The sequence below is a fragment of the Lates calcarifer genome, linkage group LG9 (assembly GCF_001640805.2).
Source record: "Lates calcarifer isolate ASB-BC8 linkage group LG9, TLL_Latcal_v3, whole genome shotgun sequence".
Taxonomy (NCBI): Eukaryota; Metazoa; Chordata; class Actinopteri; family Centropomidae; genus Lates; species Lates calcarifer.
In genome coordinates this window covers 21,057,401-21,077,141 of record NC_066841.1, presented here as the reverse complement: position 1 = coordinate 21,077,141, position 19,741 = coordinate 21,057,401, and the positions used below count along the sequence as shown (strand labels likewise).

Here is a 19,741-nt window from a genome sequence, read left to right as displayed (position 1 = left end):
AAACTTCTCTCAACAACTCGTGAGTTTCTCGTTGGGCTCGGATGTGACTCAGAGAACTGACCAAAGATGGAAACGTATAAGTAACATATACGCGCCCCTCGGCTTCCGTAGAGCAAACAGATCTCCTCTGGGTCTGCTGTCCTGTGGCTCTGCAGATGGAGCTCGTGGGATTCACCCTCCTCTGCTCCTGGTCCGTCCAGTTTTTCAGCAGCGTCCACGCTCCAGCGTCAGGTCAGTGCGTGTGAGATGTGCACATGTAAATAACCGAGCTCCGTGAGGATGTGTAGCGGTTTAAGGTTGGAGCGCTCGCGTACAGGTGTACACACCTCGCTGGGTTCACCTGTCAGTTCGGCGGACACACACTCCGACATGCAGCGCTCACTGATGAGCTTTAAAGCTCATGTTCTACCATTAGTGGTGCGTTTGTGGCACGTAAACAGGTTTACTTTCGATTTCGAGGGTAAAGGAAAAGTTAGGGGAAGTCGATGCTGCGTTCAGGGGCAATGGGAAAATCGGAAATTCATGAACAGGTTGGATTTTCATGTATTTACTTGACTTGACGTCATAATAACTACAACCATGAAGTTGTCAGTGTTTCAGTCAATAATTAATATTAAGCCATTTCTCTACAAATAAAAGAACATTCACCGTAAACATTTTATGTTTTGCTCGAGCGCAGCAAACAGCTGCAGTAACTTGTAACAGTGTAAGAAAAACACACTTAATTTAAATCTGTCTGAATAAATAAACTAAACTGCTGTTGGAACTAAACCTGTTTCCAGGTAGGTCTCTACAGCCCGGCTCACCTGGACGAGTCTTTGTGGTTTCTGGTGATGATGCGGTCCTCCCATGTCACCTCGACACCTCCGTGCCCTCACGTGTCATGACACTGGAGTGGTCACGGGTGGATGGTCCGTCCCCATTGACGGTTCATGTCCTCCGCGATCATTTTTGATCATCATCACTTTGGCTGCTTTTCCAAGGACTGAAACATGCACCAATAATAACAACACTGTCTGTTACAGTCACATTTGTTTAGATATTAAATATATACATGTTTAAATTTTGTTTACTGTGTGGCGTACGTCTTATTTCTCAGCCTCAGTAAGTTAGATCAGTGTTTACTTATTATTCTCTGTGTCCTAAACTTTTCATTTCCCCACATATTTTAGTGTTTTGCTCCTGGGATTATCACAATCACTGAATTATGAAACACTTGAATGTTTGAGGTACTTTACAAAGAATAAAGCAACTTTTGCATGCATCATGAAATGAGACTGGTTCCCTTTCTGGGACATCACATGATTACAGACTAATATCTGGAGAAAAGGAAGCTGGAGAAGGACTTTGGATATTTAAATCAAACAGTGTGAAAGTATTGACTACTAAAATAATTTTAATGATTCTGGATAAAAAAAAATATCCTTGATAATTTCATAATTGTCTGCTTTGTGTCTGATAAACACATTCTAGATAGACAGATAGATCAAACGTCTCCATCTTGTGTCTGTTCTCTACCTTAATTCTTTAGGTAATTAAGACTGTGTTTGAACTTATCTGTGCTTGACATTTAATGAGCTTTGTAAGCAAAAAAGTGAAGAGATGACAGCAGCTGTTAGTCTTTAGATTTATTGTGAGTCAGTTTAACAGTCAGAATATTACAGGATCTGACAGCGGTTCTGCAAATTATGAAATGAATGTATTTGCAGGAGTCAGACTAAATAATGAGAACATTTCTGACCAGTTTTCTGTGCAGTTTTCTTATTTTGAAGAGTCTGAAATGAAAAAGACTTTTCAGGACTTTACAGACCAGGGAAAGAAAGCTTAAACAGGAGATCTGGAGAAGACCGTCAGGAAAGACCATGAAGACCATGACTGGTCCAGTTTGGCCCTGAAGTGGAAACCAGTCCAAAATAAACCCAGGTAATATTATCTCACTTTTTATATCACCCTCTGGTGGTTGCAGGTATTAAGAACATTACACCGATATACCTGTAGAACAACACTAATGTATACTACTTGTGAATATTAGCAGTTCCCTGAGAAAACCCATGACTGTTAACCTGCTTCAGTTCTCTTAGGAAGTGTTAATGTTGTCAGCTATTATTAGATTTAGTCTTAGTCCTGAGAATTAAAAAAAAAAACATGCTAGTTGCAGTTATATTAAGTCAACTCACCATTTACATTCTTTAAACACTTCTCATATAGTCCAGCAGAGTCAACATTCCATCTGGAATTTAAATTACCTTCACACATTAGAGATTGACGGAAATCAGTGCAACATGAAATCCAGTGTTACTGTTTGTAATTTGATCAGACTGATGTTGCAACATTTCCTACTGCTGCTGCTTCACATTAAAACACAATGTAATCAGATACATCAGCTGCTTTAACATTTAACAACAAAGTAGATACATAATCAGTGCTGTAGTTTTAGGTGTCAACAAATCAACCAGGAATGAAATATAACTTTAAAGGTGTTATATTGTTTAAAAATTCATGGAAATTATCAACAAGATGTAAAGAACTCACAGGTTTGATGTTATGTCAAAGACATCTGTGTATTGTGTTGCAGAGATACAGTATCTATTGAAGTTAGCATGCTAACCAGCTAAGTTCCTGTATCGTTATACCAATTTGAACCTCATGAGGCGATAGTCAGTCGCTGCCTTCCCTCAGTGCAACACGAGGGCAAGAAACCATGTTTAGCAGGAAAGAAATGATAGAAATAGAAGCAAAACAAGTCTTCTAGACTCGTAAATGCTGTTGTTAGCTATGTAGTGATTGCAAAAATATACTTATAGCAACCTTTAAAGTTTAATATCATGAGATGACCACCAGAGGGTGATGACACAGGGACAATCTTCCTCAGATAAACTATTTCTGATCTATAAAACAATCCGATTCTAAAATGAACACAGTTCTGATATGATGCAACATTCATGTAAATAAATAAAACAAATTTCATGATGCATAATTTTCTGACTGTCTACAAATACAGAGAATAATCTCAACAGAGCAGGCAAGAGGTCACAGTGAAACAGTATTTTTGCTAAATGATGATGAAAATAATAGAAAAATGTCACTGGAATGGATGAAATGATTATGAAAGAATTCAAAATAAAAATTAACAATGTTCATATAAAAGTATAAAAATCATGACTAAGAAAACAGAAAATAACTATTGTGAGCCATATACATCAAAATGTCATCTAATCTAATACTAAGAAGAACATACAAATTTAGATTTTAAATAGATAGATATATATTTTTTTTAAAATAACAGAATCTCAGGTGAGAAAGTTTACCTCTACATAAACTAACCCAAATTAAATACTACAGAATAATCTAGAAAAGGTATAATATTCATTATTTTCAGTCAAATTTAAAACCAGTTCTCTGATGATGGACTTCACAAAGCAACCAATCACAGCTGGAGTTGATGTGGTGCCCTGCCCCTGCAGTACCGGTTCAGATCAGTAGAGGCAGCATTTCCTGTTCTAACAGACAACATTCAGACAAACTGCTTGGGCTTCTGGGTAGAGGTGGGCGTGGTTTGAGGTGGGAGGGGCTTGTGCTTCTCTGACGACTCTCCCTGGTCGCCATGGAGATTAGAGGGAGCCTCAGCTGTGGGTAATAAAACAGAAAAATTAGAGACCAACATGAGGACTGTCTGAGGGCGATTACTTTTATTATCTATTAATCTGCCAAACATTTATTAATCAATCGATTGGTTGTTAACTGAAATTATTAATTTCACAAGTAAAATGATTGAAAAATCTATTGAATTTCCTGAAATTCAAAAGTAATTTATTCAAATATTGGCTCCCTTAAATTTTGCGATATTTTAGTTTTTGTTTAAATTTTGTTGGTAGGTCACATATTGTGAAAGTGGAGTAAGACTTGGACACTACTACTGTGAATAGCGCCCCCTAAAGTTTAGATTTAGTCATGATGATTGTGATGACTAGTTAGGGTCTCAGGTGTGCATGTCAAAGGCAGAGTCCTCACAAGTACAAATGTATGTGTGTGTCTTACTCTGTATCTTGGACAGAGCGTACTCCAGCCCCCTCATGGCTTTGGCCTGGTTACTTTTAAACCTGCTGAGACCAAACTCCTGGTAGAGGAACACAAAGAGAAACTTCTTATATTCAGTCTTTCTGCATTGTGAGGACATTTCTGGCTGGTCCTCACTGCTTCCAAAGACTGTTTCACCTGTATGGGCCGGGCCAGGCCGTAGACAGCCGAGGAGATCCAGGCCTCCCTCCTCAGTTTGGTCCACGAGGGCCGACTGTGGTCCTCCTCAAATGAACACCGCTCCACCACCGTCTGAGAGGTGGAGACAGAACATACCGAACGTTACAGGTGAATCAGAGGTGAATGACAGGTGTACAGGTTCAGTGTCTCACCATCAGTGTGTTGTGGTTGAGATTCCAGGTTTTGGTGGTGAGTGTGTGTCTGTCCGGGTCCACAATGGAGTCCTCCAGGACGTAGACGGCCCGGGCCATGTGGGTGGGGAAGACGCGCTCTGCCCAGCCTGGCAGCCGGTTGGTCTTGGTCAGCAGTCGCCGTGACAACAGGTGGTTGCTGGGGGTGACCTCGCGGTACAGGACATCCTCGGTGAGGACGTGGGCGCTGACACACAATAAAAGCATTTTTAGAAAGAGGACAGTTTGGAGTGAGGTGAAGTGAGGACATTCTGACATGTGGGGACATTTTAAAGTATTTATCTAAAACTAGAGATGATCTCAAACTAAAGACATATTCGGAAATTGCAAACATTCTTGAATAGTGAGGACCTTTTTAGACTGTGAAGATATTTTAGAAATTAAGGATGTTTTTAGAAAGACAAGGCAAAATTTTGTAAAATGGGGACTTTTTTAGAAAGTGAGGACAATTTTGGAAAACAAGGACATTTTGTCTAGTCCTCACTTCTGCTGTAGGGTTAAAGAGGTTTTGGGGATAAAGTTATAACTAGGTTTAGGCTCAGTACAGAGTAAAGTTACTTTTAGGGGCTTAGGAAGTGGTTCTTAAATTGCAGTTATTTAGCAGGAAGACAGACAGTTAATGGTTAACAAGAAAAACCTTGTTTGAGTAGATTAGCTTTTGTCATTTGCGTGTTACCTGTAGAGGTGCGACAGTTAGTCACCTGCTTTGTTAATCAAATAATTGTAGTTGTCAGCTTTTGTGAAAAAATACGAAATATTTGCTAATGATTAATCAAGATGAATTGATTACAAAAATAATGGGTGGACGCAGCCCCAGTTACCTGTATGGGTTTGGGTACCGCTGCCAGAAAGCAGCCAACACCTGATGCCATGGACTCTTAATGTCGACCTCGCTGTGGAAATACCTGCCCATGTCTTCACAAACACAGACAGAGCTCACAGCCACTCATTCAGGAGCTGTGGGAAAAAGTAGTTACAGTAAAAAACAGATTTATTTTATTTTACTGTTGTTTTAATCATTAACCATCTGTATTCCAGTCATTGTCTGATGATTTATGGGTTCTCATAATGCCAAAGTTTAAAACAAAACAATCTAAAATCTGAAGTTTACTATTATGTGACACAAAGACAAGCACCTAACCCTCCTCTCTGAGAAGCAAGGAATGACAAATATGTAACATTTTTGAAAAATGGCAGTAGAAATTTTTAAGTATTTAAATTGATTTATTCAAGCATCAAATTCTCACATTTGTGAAGCAGGACACAACAAATATTTAACAATTTGCTCGAAAAATGACTAAAATGATTATCTAAAAATATCTCCTGATTCATTTTCTGTTGATTAATCGACTTTGCAGCCCTAGATATGAAAAACAGGAACAGTAATAAATATGTTTTAGCTCTTGAACTGTAGCACTGAACATGTTTTTTTTATGACATTTGTACAAAAGCATCAACCAAATTAATCCGATGTAAAGTTCATGGAAAGTGAAAAACGTTTAAACGAATCGCTTATTGCCTTTGTAAGACTGAAATGTTTTTCACTGTGCAAAAAAACAGCTGCGTTGGCCGGGAATCGAACCCGGGTCAACTGCTTGGAAGGCAGCTATGCTAACCACTATACCACCAACGCTCCTGCTTTCAACAACGCAGCCTTTTCTTTTTATCGATGACGACGAGCTCACGTCTACGGCCTGAATTACACACAGGATCGTTTATACGTTCATATTTTACGTTTCTGGAATCGAATTCTGTGACAACTGTTAAATAACTGACGCTGACGTCACTGATTGTGTTGCCAAAGCTAGCTCTGGTGTAGATACTAGCTGACTGTGACACTGTACAGAGTGTGTGTTCAGCTTAGTTCGTGTGGTTGGTCTGTTCCTACACTTAGTTAAATGTCTTGAGTAAGGCCAACTGCCACTAACGAGCACTGACTGCTAACCTCACACGGCTAATTAGCTGCTTGCCGCTGGACGTAAGTGTGTGTGTGTTAACGACGCTGACGTCGGTTTCCACCGTGTGTTTGTGTACAACGGTACATTGTTGTGTTCATGACCTTTATCAAACAATAGACCTGTTTAATTTAGCTAGTTAATTAGCGTCAGAGCCCCAGTTTACGTTGCTGTAAGCTCACGTGTTAGCATCAGGGTTAGGGGTCGTGTTTTATTATAAGACTGAAGCGGCTCCGTCCTCAGCAGAAGTTTAGCTCTGCAGTAGCTCGTCGGTTGGCAGGCTAACACCGTTAGCTCCAGCCGCACAGATCCCAGGTGTTTTGAAGCTACTGTTGGATAACGCTACATCTAGGTAACAACTAACCCTAGCCGATGAGCTGACATACCTGCAGCCTTTAGTTTTTCATCAGGGTCAGCTCGGTGTTAAAGCCTGGAGTTAGCGCAAAGCGGTGGGATGGAGAAAACACAGCGGCGGGTTAGTGGGGGTTTTGTTTTGCTCTGCAGCCGCTGCAAAACTCGAGCCAGAAAGAAATTCACTGGAGTCAGCTGATCGCTACAGCGTCCCTGTACATCCCAGTCTCCTCCACTAGATGACGAGATTTAATCAGTTTTCCAGCAGGAACGAAGCTGCAGTGAGTGTGTGCAGAGCAAAGGTACATTTAATGATTTAATGTCATTTCCTCCCCCAACCACATTAATGCATCACAGAGGGAGCAGAGGTAAACCTGCCGTATTCCTGTTTGACCTTTATTCTCTGTAGCACCGTGCTGAAGCATTAGTGCACATTAAACTGCACAGATGTAGATAAATCAGCTGAAATAAGCCTCAACATTAATTAATAACATTAATTCATCAGTGATAATCATTCAAAATATTAATAAACCACAGTCAGGGGCCATTCAGCCACATAAAATCTACTTTCATTATTGATTGTGATTTATTCGTGTGTTATTTTTGCTTTTCTACTCTTGCATTTGTTGCTTTTTTTGTTTTAAAGTTTGTGTTTACTTCCTTTTTCTTCAGTAAAGACGGCGACAGTGACGACAGGATGAGCCTCTGCCCAGGTGACTGATGCTCACCTGAGGGCGCTGTGATGGACAGTCTGCAGTGTAAAGAGAGGGGACCACCTGGTGAGCAGCACCACATTAACATCCTCATGTCAGAACTACATGGAGTCTGAGTGAATCATGAGCTTTTTATTAAAGAGGAAGATCCTTTTACTTTAACCACAAACATCTCTATATATCACTACCAGACTCCATAGAGAAAAACAGGGATTTTACTGGGAGCTGCTGGAATACCACTGCCTCCATCTGTTAGTGTGTCTGTGTTACTGTGTGGTACTTTTACTTTGATATAAAGTATCTGATTACTTCTTCCACCACTGAAAGTCACACAGTACCACAGACACACTAACAGATGGAGGCAGTGGTATTCCAGCAGCTCCTGTTAAATCTCTGTTTTTCTCAATGGAGTCTGGTAGAGATATATAATGATGTTTCTATTAAAAGAAAAAGCAGCATGTCGTCACATTTCAGACACTTGAGCCAGTACATTTTGCATATATAGAAAAAGATTCACGCGATTATAAAGATATCAACTTATTGATCAATATATTGATTTAATCAGCTAATCATTCAACTGTTGATATGTTTTTGTTAATGGAGTCTCGTAGTGATCTATAGCCATGTTTGGTGGACGTACTTTGAAGTGGACAGTTGGATTACACTGCAGCAGCTGTTCATGGCTGGATTCACTGTTCCTGATCAATAAAGATTTTTGTCCCTATCGATCATTTACACCAAAAACCATGGGAATAAGACCAGTTCAAAATACGATTATACTTAAAGTCACTTACCATGAATGAACATAAAACAGAACGTAAACAAAGCAGGTGTAATAACAGTTTAAAATTAATCACTTTGTCTAAAAACAAATACAGTGAGAAAAAGGTTATAGATATATGTATTTTTATGTGTTCAACTATTCAGCTGTATTATTAGTAAATATTTTCTGTCATCAATTAATTGACTAATTTCTGCCCAGTGACGCATTAAATATTAATAAAATAGTAGTAAATTCTTCATTCAGTCTCTCTCTCTCTCTCTCTCTCTCTCTCTCTCTCTCTCTGTTACAGGCAGGCAGCCAATCACACCGCTCACGCGGCGCGGCGCGGCGCGGCACACCGCCAGGGGCGCCGCCGACAGCAGGAGACACAGCGGAGGGCACGAGCCGACACACACACACACACACACACACACCCTCCCCTCTCCGTTACTGAACATCAACGTCGCGTGTACCCCCTGCCCCCTCCCTCCCCCTCCTCCCTCTTCACGAGAACGACGCACGTATCCGTTCATAACCTCCGCCGTTATTCATCACCCCCCCCCCCCCCCCCCCCATGGTGGTGTTTTTTCTTTCCTCGAGCTCGTCTTTTTTTCCCGCCCCTGCAGGGTCTCCACAGAGCCGCTTCCTCCTCCTCGCCTCGACCTGGCTAATTTAACGCCCCCCTCCCTCCTCACTCCCCCCCTCCCGCCTCACGTTCGCTCGTGCCAAGCCCAGGTGATTATCCATCCGCCCCCCGTTATCCATTACCCCCCCTCCCCCCCTCCTCCTCCTCCTCCTCCTTCTCTCCTCGGTACCGACAGACCGACAAATCCCCTCCCGGTGCTCCTCTCCCCCCCACCGCCTCCCCCTCCCCTCCACCACCACCCCTCCTCTCCTCTCCTCTCTCTCTCTGTCTCCTTCCCCGCCAGCCATGATCCGTGGCGGGCTAATTCCCAGACGGTCTTCTTCTCCTTCCTCCTCTTCTCCTTCTTCCTCCTCTTCTCCTCATCACCCTCTTCCTCCTCTCCTCCTCCTCCTCCTCCTCCTCCTCGCGGGCCCGGTAAGTAGCAGCAGCAGCACGCGCCGTCCATCTTCTCGTTTTCTCCTCCTCTCTGTCGGACTGCATGCTGTGTTCACGGTATTTATCGGTTGTTATCAGGTCTGGCTTTTTTTTTCTGATTGACCCCCCCCCTTCTCCCCCCTCTCTCCCTCCCTCCTTCCTCACTTCCCTCCCTCCTCCTCGCCTCACTCGCACTGTGCCTGAGGGGGGAGGGAGAGGAGGAGGGAGGATGGTGGTGGGGGGTTAATGTGTCGCGTGGGAGAGCCGTTTTCCCCTCGCGGCCGGTGGCCACCGTGACCTTCTGTCGGAGCTCGCGCCGGCCCGGTTGACCAGACAGGGTAATTAGTTACGCCTCGAGGGAGTGGAGGGGGAGGGGAGGAGGAGGGGGGAGGAGGGTGCGAGAAGACACACACATTTTCACACTGGCTGCGCACACGCACGCTCAGCGCAGGCACACACACTCATGCTCTCATTCTCTCTTTGCGCCGCACACATTTTGTTTCCGTCTGCAAACACACACATCAGTACACACAGTTTTCTCTGCCTGCACGCACACACATTTTACTCATACGTCTCTTTTTCGGCCACGCACACACACACACACACACACACACACACACAAGGCAGCAAATGTCTTAACACTCCTGTCCACCTGTGTGTGTGTGTAGAGAGGTCAGAGGTCAGTCGTACAAGGGCGAATAGTTTGCGAGCTTTAGTAAAGAACCCAGTGTTGATTTTCTGACCAGACTTACAGAACTTTTCCTCGCATTGCTGAGGTCAAAGTTGAATTCAGCTGCAACTTTTGGCGGGAAATCGACAGATTTGTCGATGAAGCTTGCGTAGCTGGAAACGACGTCCTCGCTGAGTTGCCGGTTGGGATTCAGTGCTCCGTTGCTCAAGGACACTCTGGTGTTCAGAACATGTTTGTTTAAACAGCTGACGGCTGCACCTCCTGCTTTTCTCCGTTTGTTCGCAGTCAAGTTTTATTCATTGTTTCGACAGGACGTTGTTGCTTTTAGCGGCGTTGCTTTGTGCACCTTTGTTGTTTTGGTCTTTTGCGAGTCCTTTATGGTTTAGATTTTGAACTTAAGGTGAACACTGAAACAGAGCTCAGAGAGAAAGACTGAGTATAAATCTGACTACAACAAGGACGCCACTTTGCGTCTTCTTTATGTGATGTAATGAGGGGATCACGCTACTACAGAGTCGATGATACAAAAACGTTGCTCTTTGATGAATGTTGCCATTTTGTCATTAAAAGTTGTTTTAATATTACCTGCAAACTGTAAAAGAGGAAATTGCTTCAGTTGTATTGTGGGAAATGAAGTCCTGTTTTAAAAAGTTTACAGTATTAACAAAATATTTTCAAAATACCTGTATTATATTGTGTGCGAGATAATTTGATGAGAAATGTCTGTGAAGTCTTTCATCTGTGGCGACATGACAGCGACGAGGTTACGTTTTCAACCTTCGATACCTTCACAGTCCTCGTCTTTGTTTCCATTCACAGAGCAAAACGAATCAACGACGTGGGACTAACTTCCTTTGTGAGCAAGTGTGTGCGTGCGTGTGTGCGTGCATGTGTGCGCGCATGTGTGTGTGAGGTCATGTCGGGCATGACGAGCGGCGTGTGCGTGGAGAGCGACCTCTCCACGATGCTCCAGAGAAGCTCCGCCCCTTCCCACCATCACCCGAATCACCATGGTTACAGCGGACAGGGACAGGTGAGTCGTCACCAAGTCACATAAGAGCTCATATGAGTGATCCAGTGTTGTGATCATGAAAATGGACGACATGACGGCTCCAAAGAGTGATCTCGATCGCCCCCTGGTGGCTGGTTGCAGTATGGGTCATAAACCCCACCTCCTCCATGTTAGTGGATGGACTAAATCATCAAAGTACACATCAAGTACATTCTTCTTAAAGATGGTTTCTGTTATTTTAGTTCATTCTTACCATGCTGATGTACAGTCAAGTGTTTATTTTTCTGCTAAGTTAAGTTTTACTTTGTTATGTAATGCTATAAAAAGCAGGTGTGACATCATGATCGACAGCTGGCAATCATGATTGATTTGTGATTGGTTGGACAGGACTTCGATACTGTGGGCTCTACCATCCGATCACCACTGCACAGACTCTGGCTCAAAGATTGAGCGTTTAGCAGCTAAAGAACCAGATATTACTGTCAGGGATTGGTGGAGACCAACACCAGAGCTAAAAGAGAAGGAATACATGTAGAGACAGACAGGAAACATAGGAGGACCGACAAACCAACAGACGGATATTCCCTAGAAATTCCCAGGGTCCTCCAAGTCAGAAATTGGAGCTGATTTTGTTGCAAATTTCTGGGAAATACCAGAATCTGAATTCCTGGCACTCAACCCTAGTAGCACAAGTTGAATATTTCCAGTCTGACCACTCACCCTATTCCCCAACCAAAACCCCTGACCCTTCCAGTGATCAGGGGAGTACCAAGGCGATTAACAAGAAAGCAAGTCCATTCTCTTGAGTTCATGAAACCACATAAATCCTCAAGGAGACTCTCAACCATGATGTAAAGCAGCTCTGACGTGACTTACTACATGTTTTTATTGATCACACCAGGTATTGATTAAATTGGATGATGGATGATATATTTGTTGCAGGTGTCGAGTCTGGCTCCGATGCTGGATTACACCACAGAGATGGACCGTTACCGTTCGTCCATCGCCAGCTTCTACAAGACCAACGTCAACATGAACATGAATGTCACAAACTTCCCTCAGTCTGCCAAACTTGCGGCTCGTTTGGCAGCTGCCGCACCCATCTTTCCCCCCGCCGCCGCCAGGCTGGGCACCATGGCGACAGCGCCCTGGGGTTGCCACGACAATATGAACGTGAACATGAACGTGAACATGAACCATCCGGCAGCCATGTTCTGGGGCCGCCCCAAGCCTGTGGCAACTGCACCGACACACCACCACCACCATCACCACCCCTCTGCAACGCAGGGTCATATGACCTCCTCACATCCCCACAGTACCAGCATGCACCATGGTGGCGGGGGGTCAGGAGGGGGAACGGGAGGAGGTGGCGGGAGCAGTGAGGGGGGAGGAGCTGAAAAACATGGACACACTGCCTCCTCACTTCCTGTCACACAGGGAACAGCACACCATCACCCTATGGCACCTAGCAATGGAAACTTCCTCCCCGCTTACGGCAGCGGTGCGGACTGCGGCATCATGAACAAGCAGGGACATGCCCACCCGGACATGATGGGCCTATCAGAGGGCGGTAGCTGCAATGGGGGAGGAGTGATGGGTGGTAGCTTTCTGGGGGGGCTGGGTTTACCCCCTGGGGTCATTGTGATGGCAATGGGGTCGGCAGGGGGCGGGATCTCAGACGCTGGCAGCGCCTTCCAGATGACTGGTGGCCAGCGGGCGCTAACGGACTGCCAGCAGCACGCCAACTCCTCCCCCTGCCCCTCCTCCTCCTCGCCCTCATCGTCGGGGGTGACAGCAGGGGGCGTGGCCTTGTCGTCATCGTCATCTTCGTCGTCGGGGGCAGTGGCCAAGAGGAAGAGGAAGCGGTGTGGTGTGTGCGGGCCGTGCAGGCGGCTGATAAACTGCGGCGTCTGCTCATCCTGCCGCAACAGGAAGACAGGTCACCAGATCTGCAAGTTCAGGAAGTGTGAAGAGCTGAAGAAGAAACCGGGGGGAGGAGGAGGGGGGCTGGAGGTGAGGGCATCCAGTGACAGAGTTTAGCGAGTCTTTGTCGTATTCCGTCCTCTCTTTAAACACTTGACCGGATTCTGTGTGTGTGCGCGTATGTGAGCGTGTGTCCCGGCTCGCTTAACCCAGATCACTGCCAGCGAGTCATGAGCTGGAAGGCATTGCTCACCCTGCTGAGTGTGTGTGAATTTGTGTGTGTGTGCGAGCGCTGTGCAGATGGTGGGTGGTGAAAAGCGAGAGCTTGGTCCCTGCTGAGGTCTGGCAGGCTGCCAACGCACACACACACACACACACACACACACACACACACACACACACAGACACCCCAACTCTCCACTGATTCAAAGTGATAAAGTGAGCCGGGTAGAGGAAGGAAAAGGAGAATATTTATGTGATCTACTACTCTGTGTGTGTGTGTGCGTGTGTGTGTGTAAGTGCGAGTGAGTGCAATAAGAATTAGTGGCGATCAATAATTCATTGACACCAGCATTCGACCTTACTGATGACTCCATATATCTCACACACACACTTCTTTCTGTGGGAACCTCCACAAACTATCACTAATTATTCCCTCGGAATCAGCACACACACATGTGGAATGAACACAAGCATTGAGACGTGTGTGTGTGTGTGTGTGCGTGAGAAAGTAAGACAGTGAATTAGCAGCCGTAATCTTCCCCAATTACACGCTAATTGGACCTGTGGAGGCTAACGGCAAGTGACAGCATTGTGTGTCTGTGTGTGTTTTTGTGTTGTAATGTATGTGAATGTTTATATCTGAGTGACTGTGTTCAGAATATGTGTGTGTGGTTGTGTGTGTGTTTTAGCAGGTGGTTTCACACTCTTGCCTCATCCCTCTTCCGTTCTCTTTGATGTCGACCCAACAGACTCTCAGCCAATCAGAAAGTTTACTTTGTGAAATGAACAGCAAAGCCCCCACAGTATTTTTTTTTCTTATTATTTACAGGACTCGTCTCTTCTGACTGAATATTAGTCCACGACAAACTGACCAAACTAACTTTAAATCAACATCATGTAACTCTTTGACTTTAAAATAACAGCCTCAGAATCACTGTGATGGTTCCCTGAGCCTCGGCCATTCCCACTCTGCTCCCTGGACAAATGTTCTTGCTGTTTTAGATAAGATTTTATTGAAGCCTGTGGGATAATTCCCAAGCTGCCCAGCTGTATGCAAAGTAAATAAAACTAGAAATATCAATAGCAATATATATAATTCAGTAATTCTCTGTCCTGTCTTCCCATAAATGAGATTGATCACAATTTCTGTCTCAGTTTCAGAATCGTTACACTGGTAGGGTTCATCCACCTGATTACATACTTTGCATTATCACAACGAGTTCTGTAGTGTATAAAAAACTTTTTAAAAACATACAGACACACACATTTCTTCCTCTCACTTCTTTATTTGTCTCTTTTCCGTAGCGGCCGCCATCCGTCCCGACCGGCGAGGCATTTCGTTGGTTCTTCTAGCCGTCCCTCCACCATCAGAGTTGCGGCCTGAGGCTGAACCGGAAGTTACCATCGCATACAGACAACAAATCAGGCTTTGGATGAAGTTAACAAAGGACTAAAATCTCTGGAAATGAACCAAATGCTTTGCAACAGGATTACAATTTCATACTGTGTGGATAACAATTTAAGACTACAAATCTCACCTCAACTGGAACAGGGAACCAGCTAGGCGGACAGAGGAAGAGGGGGCAGTTTGGTCACAGGCGAGAGGAACTGGCCAATCAGCATGATGTTTTTCCTAAACATGTTTTCAGGTAAAGCAGTTCTCAAATAGACACAAGTTGTCCGTATGCTAGCTAGCTACACGTAGCGACTGTATTTAAAGATGGATGACTTGTCCAGTTCCTCTCACTGTACAAAAATGAAGCCAAAATATTCTGGATATGGGCGCTGCCATGTTGGTGTTGGTGCCAGAGTCTGTGCAGTAGTGATCGTGGGGTGGAGCCAGTGTTGAATTCTCATCCATATATCTGCCTGACCAATCACCAGTCAGTCACCACTGCCACTGTAGCATGAAATAAGTAATTAATACCAAACTTATCAGTAAAATGAACATTAGCATGATTAAAACTATCCTAAATCAGTCTTTGGAAAAATTCATTTGACATGTACTTCATGACCTGCACCACAGCCAGACACCAAGGGGTGATCCAGATGTTTTGGCTTCACTTTTGGCAGCTGTCACGTCATCCATCTTTTTATAGTCCCTGATCTGTCTCTGAACATGTTAACATCACAGACGGCCACAGCCAGCAGGTTACGATTCTTCATTTTGACTATTTTAAAGATGTAACCTGCTTTCAACACCAGAATCATGGCAGCTTTGTTAAGGAATTCAAGTACGTCTGCTGTTTTGCTCCCTGATGGAAGTTTCCATAGTCAGAGAAACAAATTATCAATTTTCAGCAGCAACAATAGTAACTGAATCGGATCCAGTGCCAAAGCCAAAGTTTACCATGTTTATGAAGCCCTGCATGCAGTCATGGTCAAGTAGTGGGTTTCTAGGTTTGTTAGATGCCTTTTTTTAAAGGCTTGAATCAGAGCACCCAGAACATCAGCTCATTTTTAGGTGTTACTTCCCGTCTTTTTCACCAGTTAGAATGACAGAACTCATAGCCTGTTGTCTTGTAAACACAGTGACAGCTAAAGCTCTTGGTAAGTAAACAGCTGCTAATGCTAACACTGACCATATAGCCATAGTGAAAACATACATATAGCAATGTTTAAGTAATCTCTATGGCACTGTTTCCGTTCTCAGCTAAAGATCTCTAGAGATTGGTAATTTAGATGAGAGTTGACTTGGTTCCTGGAAGATACCCAATGTTAAAGGATTTGGACCGGGCCAAAAAGAGGACGCCTTCAGTAATGACCAGTTTCTGTAAACAGTGATAACATCAATACCCAAATTATGACCAGGAAGCAAACTTTTTGAGAAGCTCAGTCTTATTTGTCTTGACACTTAATTGAACTGATTAAAACCAAACAAACACAGACTTTTCCTGTCAGCGAAGGTCTGTTGTTAAAGGTGATTAAAGCCAAATTTAATGGATATAGAGTAAAGCACGAGGATGTGATTGCTCGCTCTATCATCCATCTAATATTACATGAACACTGAGCATGTGTGATCAAACTGTCTCCTCCTTCCTTCTCTTCTTCCTCCTCCTCCTAGCAAACCACAAACCCATCGTAGCCAAACCAGGAAGATTCAGGCCTCAACCACAGAAAACGATTTACAGTTTGACCAAAACCTGATGACAAGTTAACCTCAAAGGAAAACAACTTCACCACAGAGGGAGAACAAACTGACCTCAGCAGGAAGTGATCCAGGACTGTTATTAAGGACTCCAAGTTCACCACAGTAGGACTACAATTACCACATCACTGTTATTTGTCTCTTCTGTCTACCTCCTCCTCAAGAACTTTAAAGGCACCTTGATTGATTTTTACGGGGCTGTGTTCATGCTGGTACAACATAATCTGTTTCTTAACTCTCGAGATGGTCCAGAGCTGATCTGCTTCTCATGGCTTCTCATAGAATCTGGTGTTAAGATTTTTATTTTTTTTAGTTTACTACGCTGCCTAAAGGAGAAGTTAAACGTTTATTTTATCTGTCTGGATTTCACTGGAAAGTTCTCAGGGCGCAGTCACACTTCCATTTGGTTTTATATGAACTGAAGCAAAACTCATTCTGTTGTATTTTTGTATTCGCATTAAAAGGTGGCAGTGGAAGGTTAATAATTTCTATCCTCATGAAAAACAATGTTTGCTAACAAAACTCCATTTGGGTGGAGTTTAACTTTGAATATTGGCTCTAAATTGGCACCTCCAGTTCCAAACATTCCTATTTCTAAAGTCTGTATCTGTTAAAACCTCACGTCGACCTTGAAGAGAGTTCAGAACCAGTTTCTCTGTTCTTGTATCAGTGCAGATTGTACCACATGGTGACCAACAGGAAACAACAGGAGAATCCACCTGCAGTTTAAATGCAGTGTGGGAACTCTTTCTGGGATGCTCTGAGGTTCTGAGCTGAATCCTGCGGGACTAAAGGGAACTGAACCGAACTGAGAGAAGAACATTCCACATAAAAAATACATTTCCAAAACATCTGTGTGTCTGGTTTTTAGATTACACACCAACATGTTCCTTTTAAACAAAGACATTTAGTTAAATTTGACCGCCCTTACACAATGATGGCCAACGTGAACACACAACTTTCTTTAGACATCCTCATTAAAACATGAAAAAAACCAGCTTTGTTTGATGATACTTTTTAAATATTAACTTGATGAATGTTGAGTAACATGCTGCTGACACATCTCTGTTTGGTCAGACTTCCAGATGTCTGGAGAAAGTCAAGAATGCCACTCATTTTGTGCTAGTGACATTTTTTGGTTTGGACGACATCAGTTCATTCTCTCCATCAAAAACCTGAGATTTTTTAACTTTAAGAACAGAATCAAAAACACTTTTGACAGACGGGAAGAACTGATTAAACGAGCAGATGTTGGTTTTAAAAGATCTAGCTATTCAGACTATTTTGCGAAGGCATTCTCCAGATTTTAGGTAGCTTTATGGGATGGAAGTTAGCCGTGCTAACTTTGCACGCGCAACCAATGTTGTAGAGATTTGTGGAGACAGTGAATATACTGTTTACCAAAGAGAGCCTCTTCCAGGTTTCCAAATAATCACAATTTTTACATAAAACTCATCAAACATTTTCCTCCGCATCAAAAGTACACACAGAAAGTCAACCTTCAGAGTAGCCATGTTTGCTAACTGCTAAATGCTAATATACACACAGAGAAACCACTTATATCCAAGTAGAAAATTTCCCCCCAAATATTTTTTAAATTCCTGTGCTGCAGATGCATTAAGTAACATGACTTTGTTGTGTTATAGTTTTTACCGGAGTTACAAAGAAAAAAAAGTCCCAGAAACTGTTGAGTGAGCTCTGTGGTCACTGTAAACTGGGCATAGTTTCTGGAAAGCAGGAAATTACTAATGGATTTTTCAAACGTCATTCATCAGTGTTTGAAGCAGCACAATTTCTGTTTCAGAGAAAAAGACATGGACTCAACCAATGTCAGCGTTACCAACAGAATGAACCCCAATGAACAGTTTGAGCCATCATTGTGTCAAACTTTGTGCACACACGGACATGTTGGAAATATTATTTTCCATTTTACTTTTATTTCTATTTGTTTATTTCAGTTTTTGAGCATCATGAGGAAAAATGTTCCCCTGCGTCTTCGAGGGAACTAAAATCAAACGTCCCCTTTTCCTCAAGGTGGGGTGAGGCGGTGAGAGAGAAGGGGATGTTTGTTTTGTGCGTCTGTCCTCCTCCTCACGTATTCTGTCGCTGTGACCTCCTCATGTGCTCAGTTATAATAAAGCATTTCAAAGATTCACTGTGAGTGTGTGATAGACACACACACACACACACACACACACACACACACACACACACACACACACACACACACGGGAGGAATATGGATGTCAGGTGATTGCATCATACAATTCTGTGTGTGTGTGTGTGTGTGTGTGTGTGTGTGAGTGAGCGAGTGATAGAGAGAGGAGGAGCAGGCATGAAAATGAGCAATATGTTTTTGTGCATGAATCTTTCTGCCACTGTGCTGCCACAAGATGGAAGCTGTGTGTGTGTGTGTGTGTGTGTGTGTGTGTGGGCTTGTCATCTCAGTAATGGTGTTGCTATCAGAGAGAGAGGGAGAGAAAGACAAGAGAGGCTGGTTGTCCCTGACGACGGTGCGCCGTGTTGCCTGGCAACAGCGCTAACAATGGCCCACCACCAGTGTTCTAGAATGTGGGTGTGGCCAGAAAGAGAGAAGGGGGGGGGCACTTTTCCCTCAGCAGAGTTTCAACCCATTAATTTTGACACAAACAGCTGTGATGTAGATGATTGATGTCGATCACAACGTGTCACAAATCTGCAAATAAAGCAGGTTTCATCAGATCAACTCTGCAGCCAAATAAACAAACAACACAGATGAAAATAGTTTTTAAAAAGCGGGTTGAATCGGTGCACTTTGAATTGATGAATTCCCATTAAGCTTGAGCACTGCAGGTCAACTGAACATGAGAATCTCTTCTCAAACAGTTGGACATATATGAAGAATTGAGTTAGGAGTAATTAATAAATAAATTGTTACTTGAGTCGATGTCCAACAGTTCAACGATCGTCATTTGAAGGATGAAGGTTTTTTGTTAAATGAAATCTCCCCACGTAGCACAAATCTCCTGCTGTCTAAACTGTGCATTGTGGACTTCACTCCATCAGTAATGATCAAACACCTTGTGGCCCCCAGAGCAGCCTGAGTTCTTGGTAGCATTGCTCAAAACATCAAGCAGTTGCTGCAGATTTGTCAACTGCTCATTCATTCTTCCAATCTCCTGTTCTACCACATCCCGAAGGTGTTCTACTGGATTCAGATCTGGTGACTCTGAAGGTCTCTCAAGATGAACTCACCCCAAAGTGTGAAAACGCCCCCCTACACTGTTACATCACCACCAGCAGCCTGGACTGTTGGTTGGTTCCATGGATTCATGCTGCTGACCCTACCATCGGCTACCTCAGCAGAATTCCAGATCCATCAGACCAGGCTACGTGTTTCCAGTCTTCAGCTGTCCAGTTTTGGTGAGCTTGTGTCCACTGCAGCCTCAGATTCCTGTTCTTGGCTGACAGGAGAG

The 19,741-nt window shown here is 43.5% G+C and overlaps 2 protein-coding genes, 2 long non-coding RNA genes and 1 other non-coding gene across 5 annotated transcripts; 3 read left to right on the top strand and 2 right to left on the bottom strand.

Moving 5' to 3' along the window:
- The first annotated feature begins 10 nt into the window (after positions 1-10).
- Positions 11-1,068, top strand: LOC127142764 (uncharacterized). The gene is made up of 2 exons (XR_007813801.1): positions 11-231; positions 783-1,068. It is a non-coding gene; the product is annotated as an uncharacterized LOC127142764 (long non-coding RNA).
- Positions 1,069-1,750: 682 nt separating this feature from the next.
- LOC108892374 (uncharacterized) lies at positions 1,751-8,798 on the top strand. Its single transcript, XR_007813806.1, has 4 exons — positions 1,751-1,923; positions 4,438-4,620; positions 7,427-7,533; positions 8,541-8,798. It is a non-coding gene; the product is annotated as an uncharacterized LOC108892374 (long non-coding RNA).
- Positions 2,227-7,380, bottom strand: LOC108892372 (PRELI domain-containing protein 1, mitochondrial). The gene is made up of 6 exons (XM_018689869.2): positions 6,790-7,380; positions 5,270-5,405; positions 4,410-4,635; positions 4,216-4,329; positions 4,039-4,117; positions 2,227-3,627 (listed from the first exon to the last, which is right to left on the bottom strand). Exons 2-6 carry the CDS (start codon positions 5,359-5,361, stop codon positions 3,515-3,517), a joined length of 624 nt encoding a protein of 207 aa, XP_018545385.1. The 5' UTR covers positions 5,362-5,405; positions 6,790-7,380; the 3' UTR covers positions 2,227-3,514.
- Positions 6,010-6,081, bottom strand: trnag-ucc (transfer RNA glycine (anticodon UCC)). Its single transcript has one exon. It is a non-coding gene; the product is annotated as a tRNA-Gly (tRNA).
- A 299-nt stretch (positions 8,799-9,097) lies between the features above and the next one.
- On the top strand, positions 9,098-17,269 carry LOC108892371 (uncharacterized). Its single transcript, XM_051072653.1, has 4 exons — positions 9,098-11,014; positions 11,936-13,006; positions 14,444-14,787; positions 16,203-17,269. The coding sequence occupies exons 1-3, from the start codon at positions 10,694-10,696 to the stop codon at positions 14,489-14,491; spliced, it is 1,440 nt and encodes a 479-aa protein (XP_050928610.1). The 5' UTR covers positions 9,098-10,693; the 3' UTR covers positions 14,492-14,787; positions 16,203-17,269.
- The last annotated feature ends 2,472 nt before the right edge of the window (positions 17,270-19,741 follow it).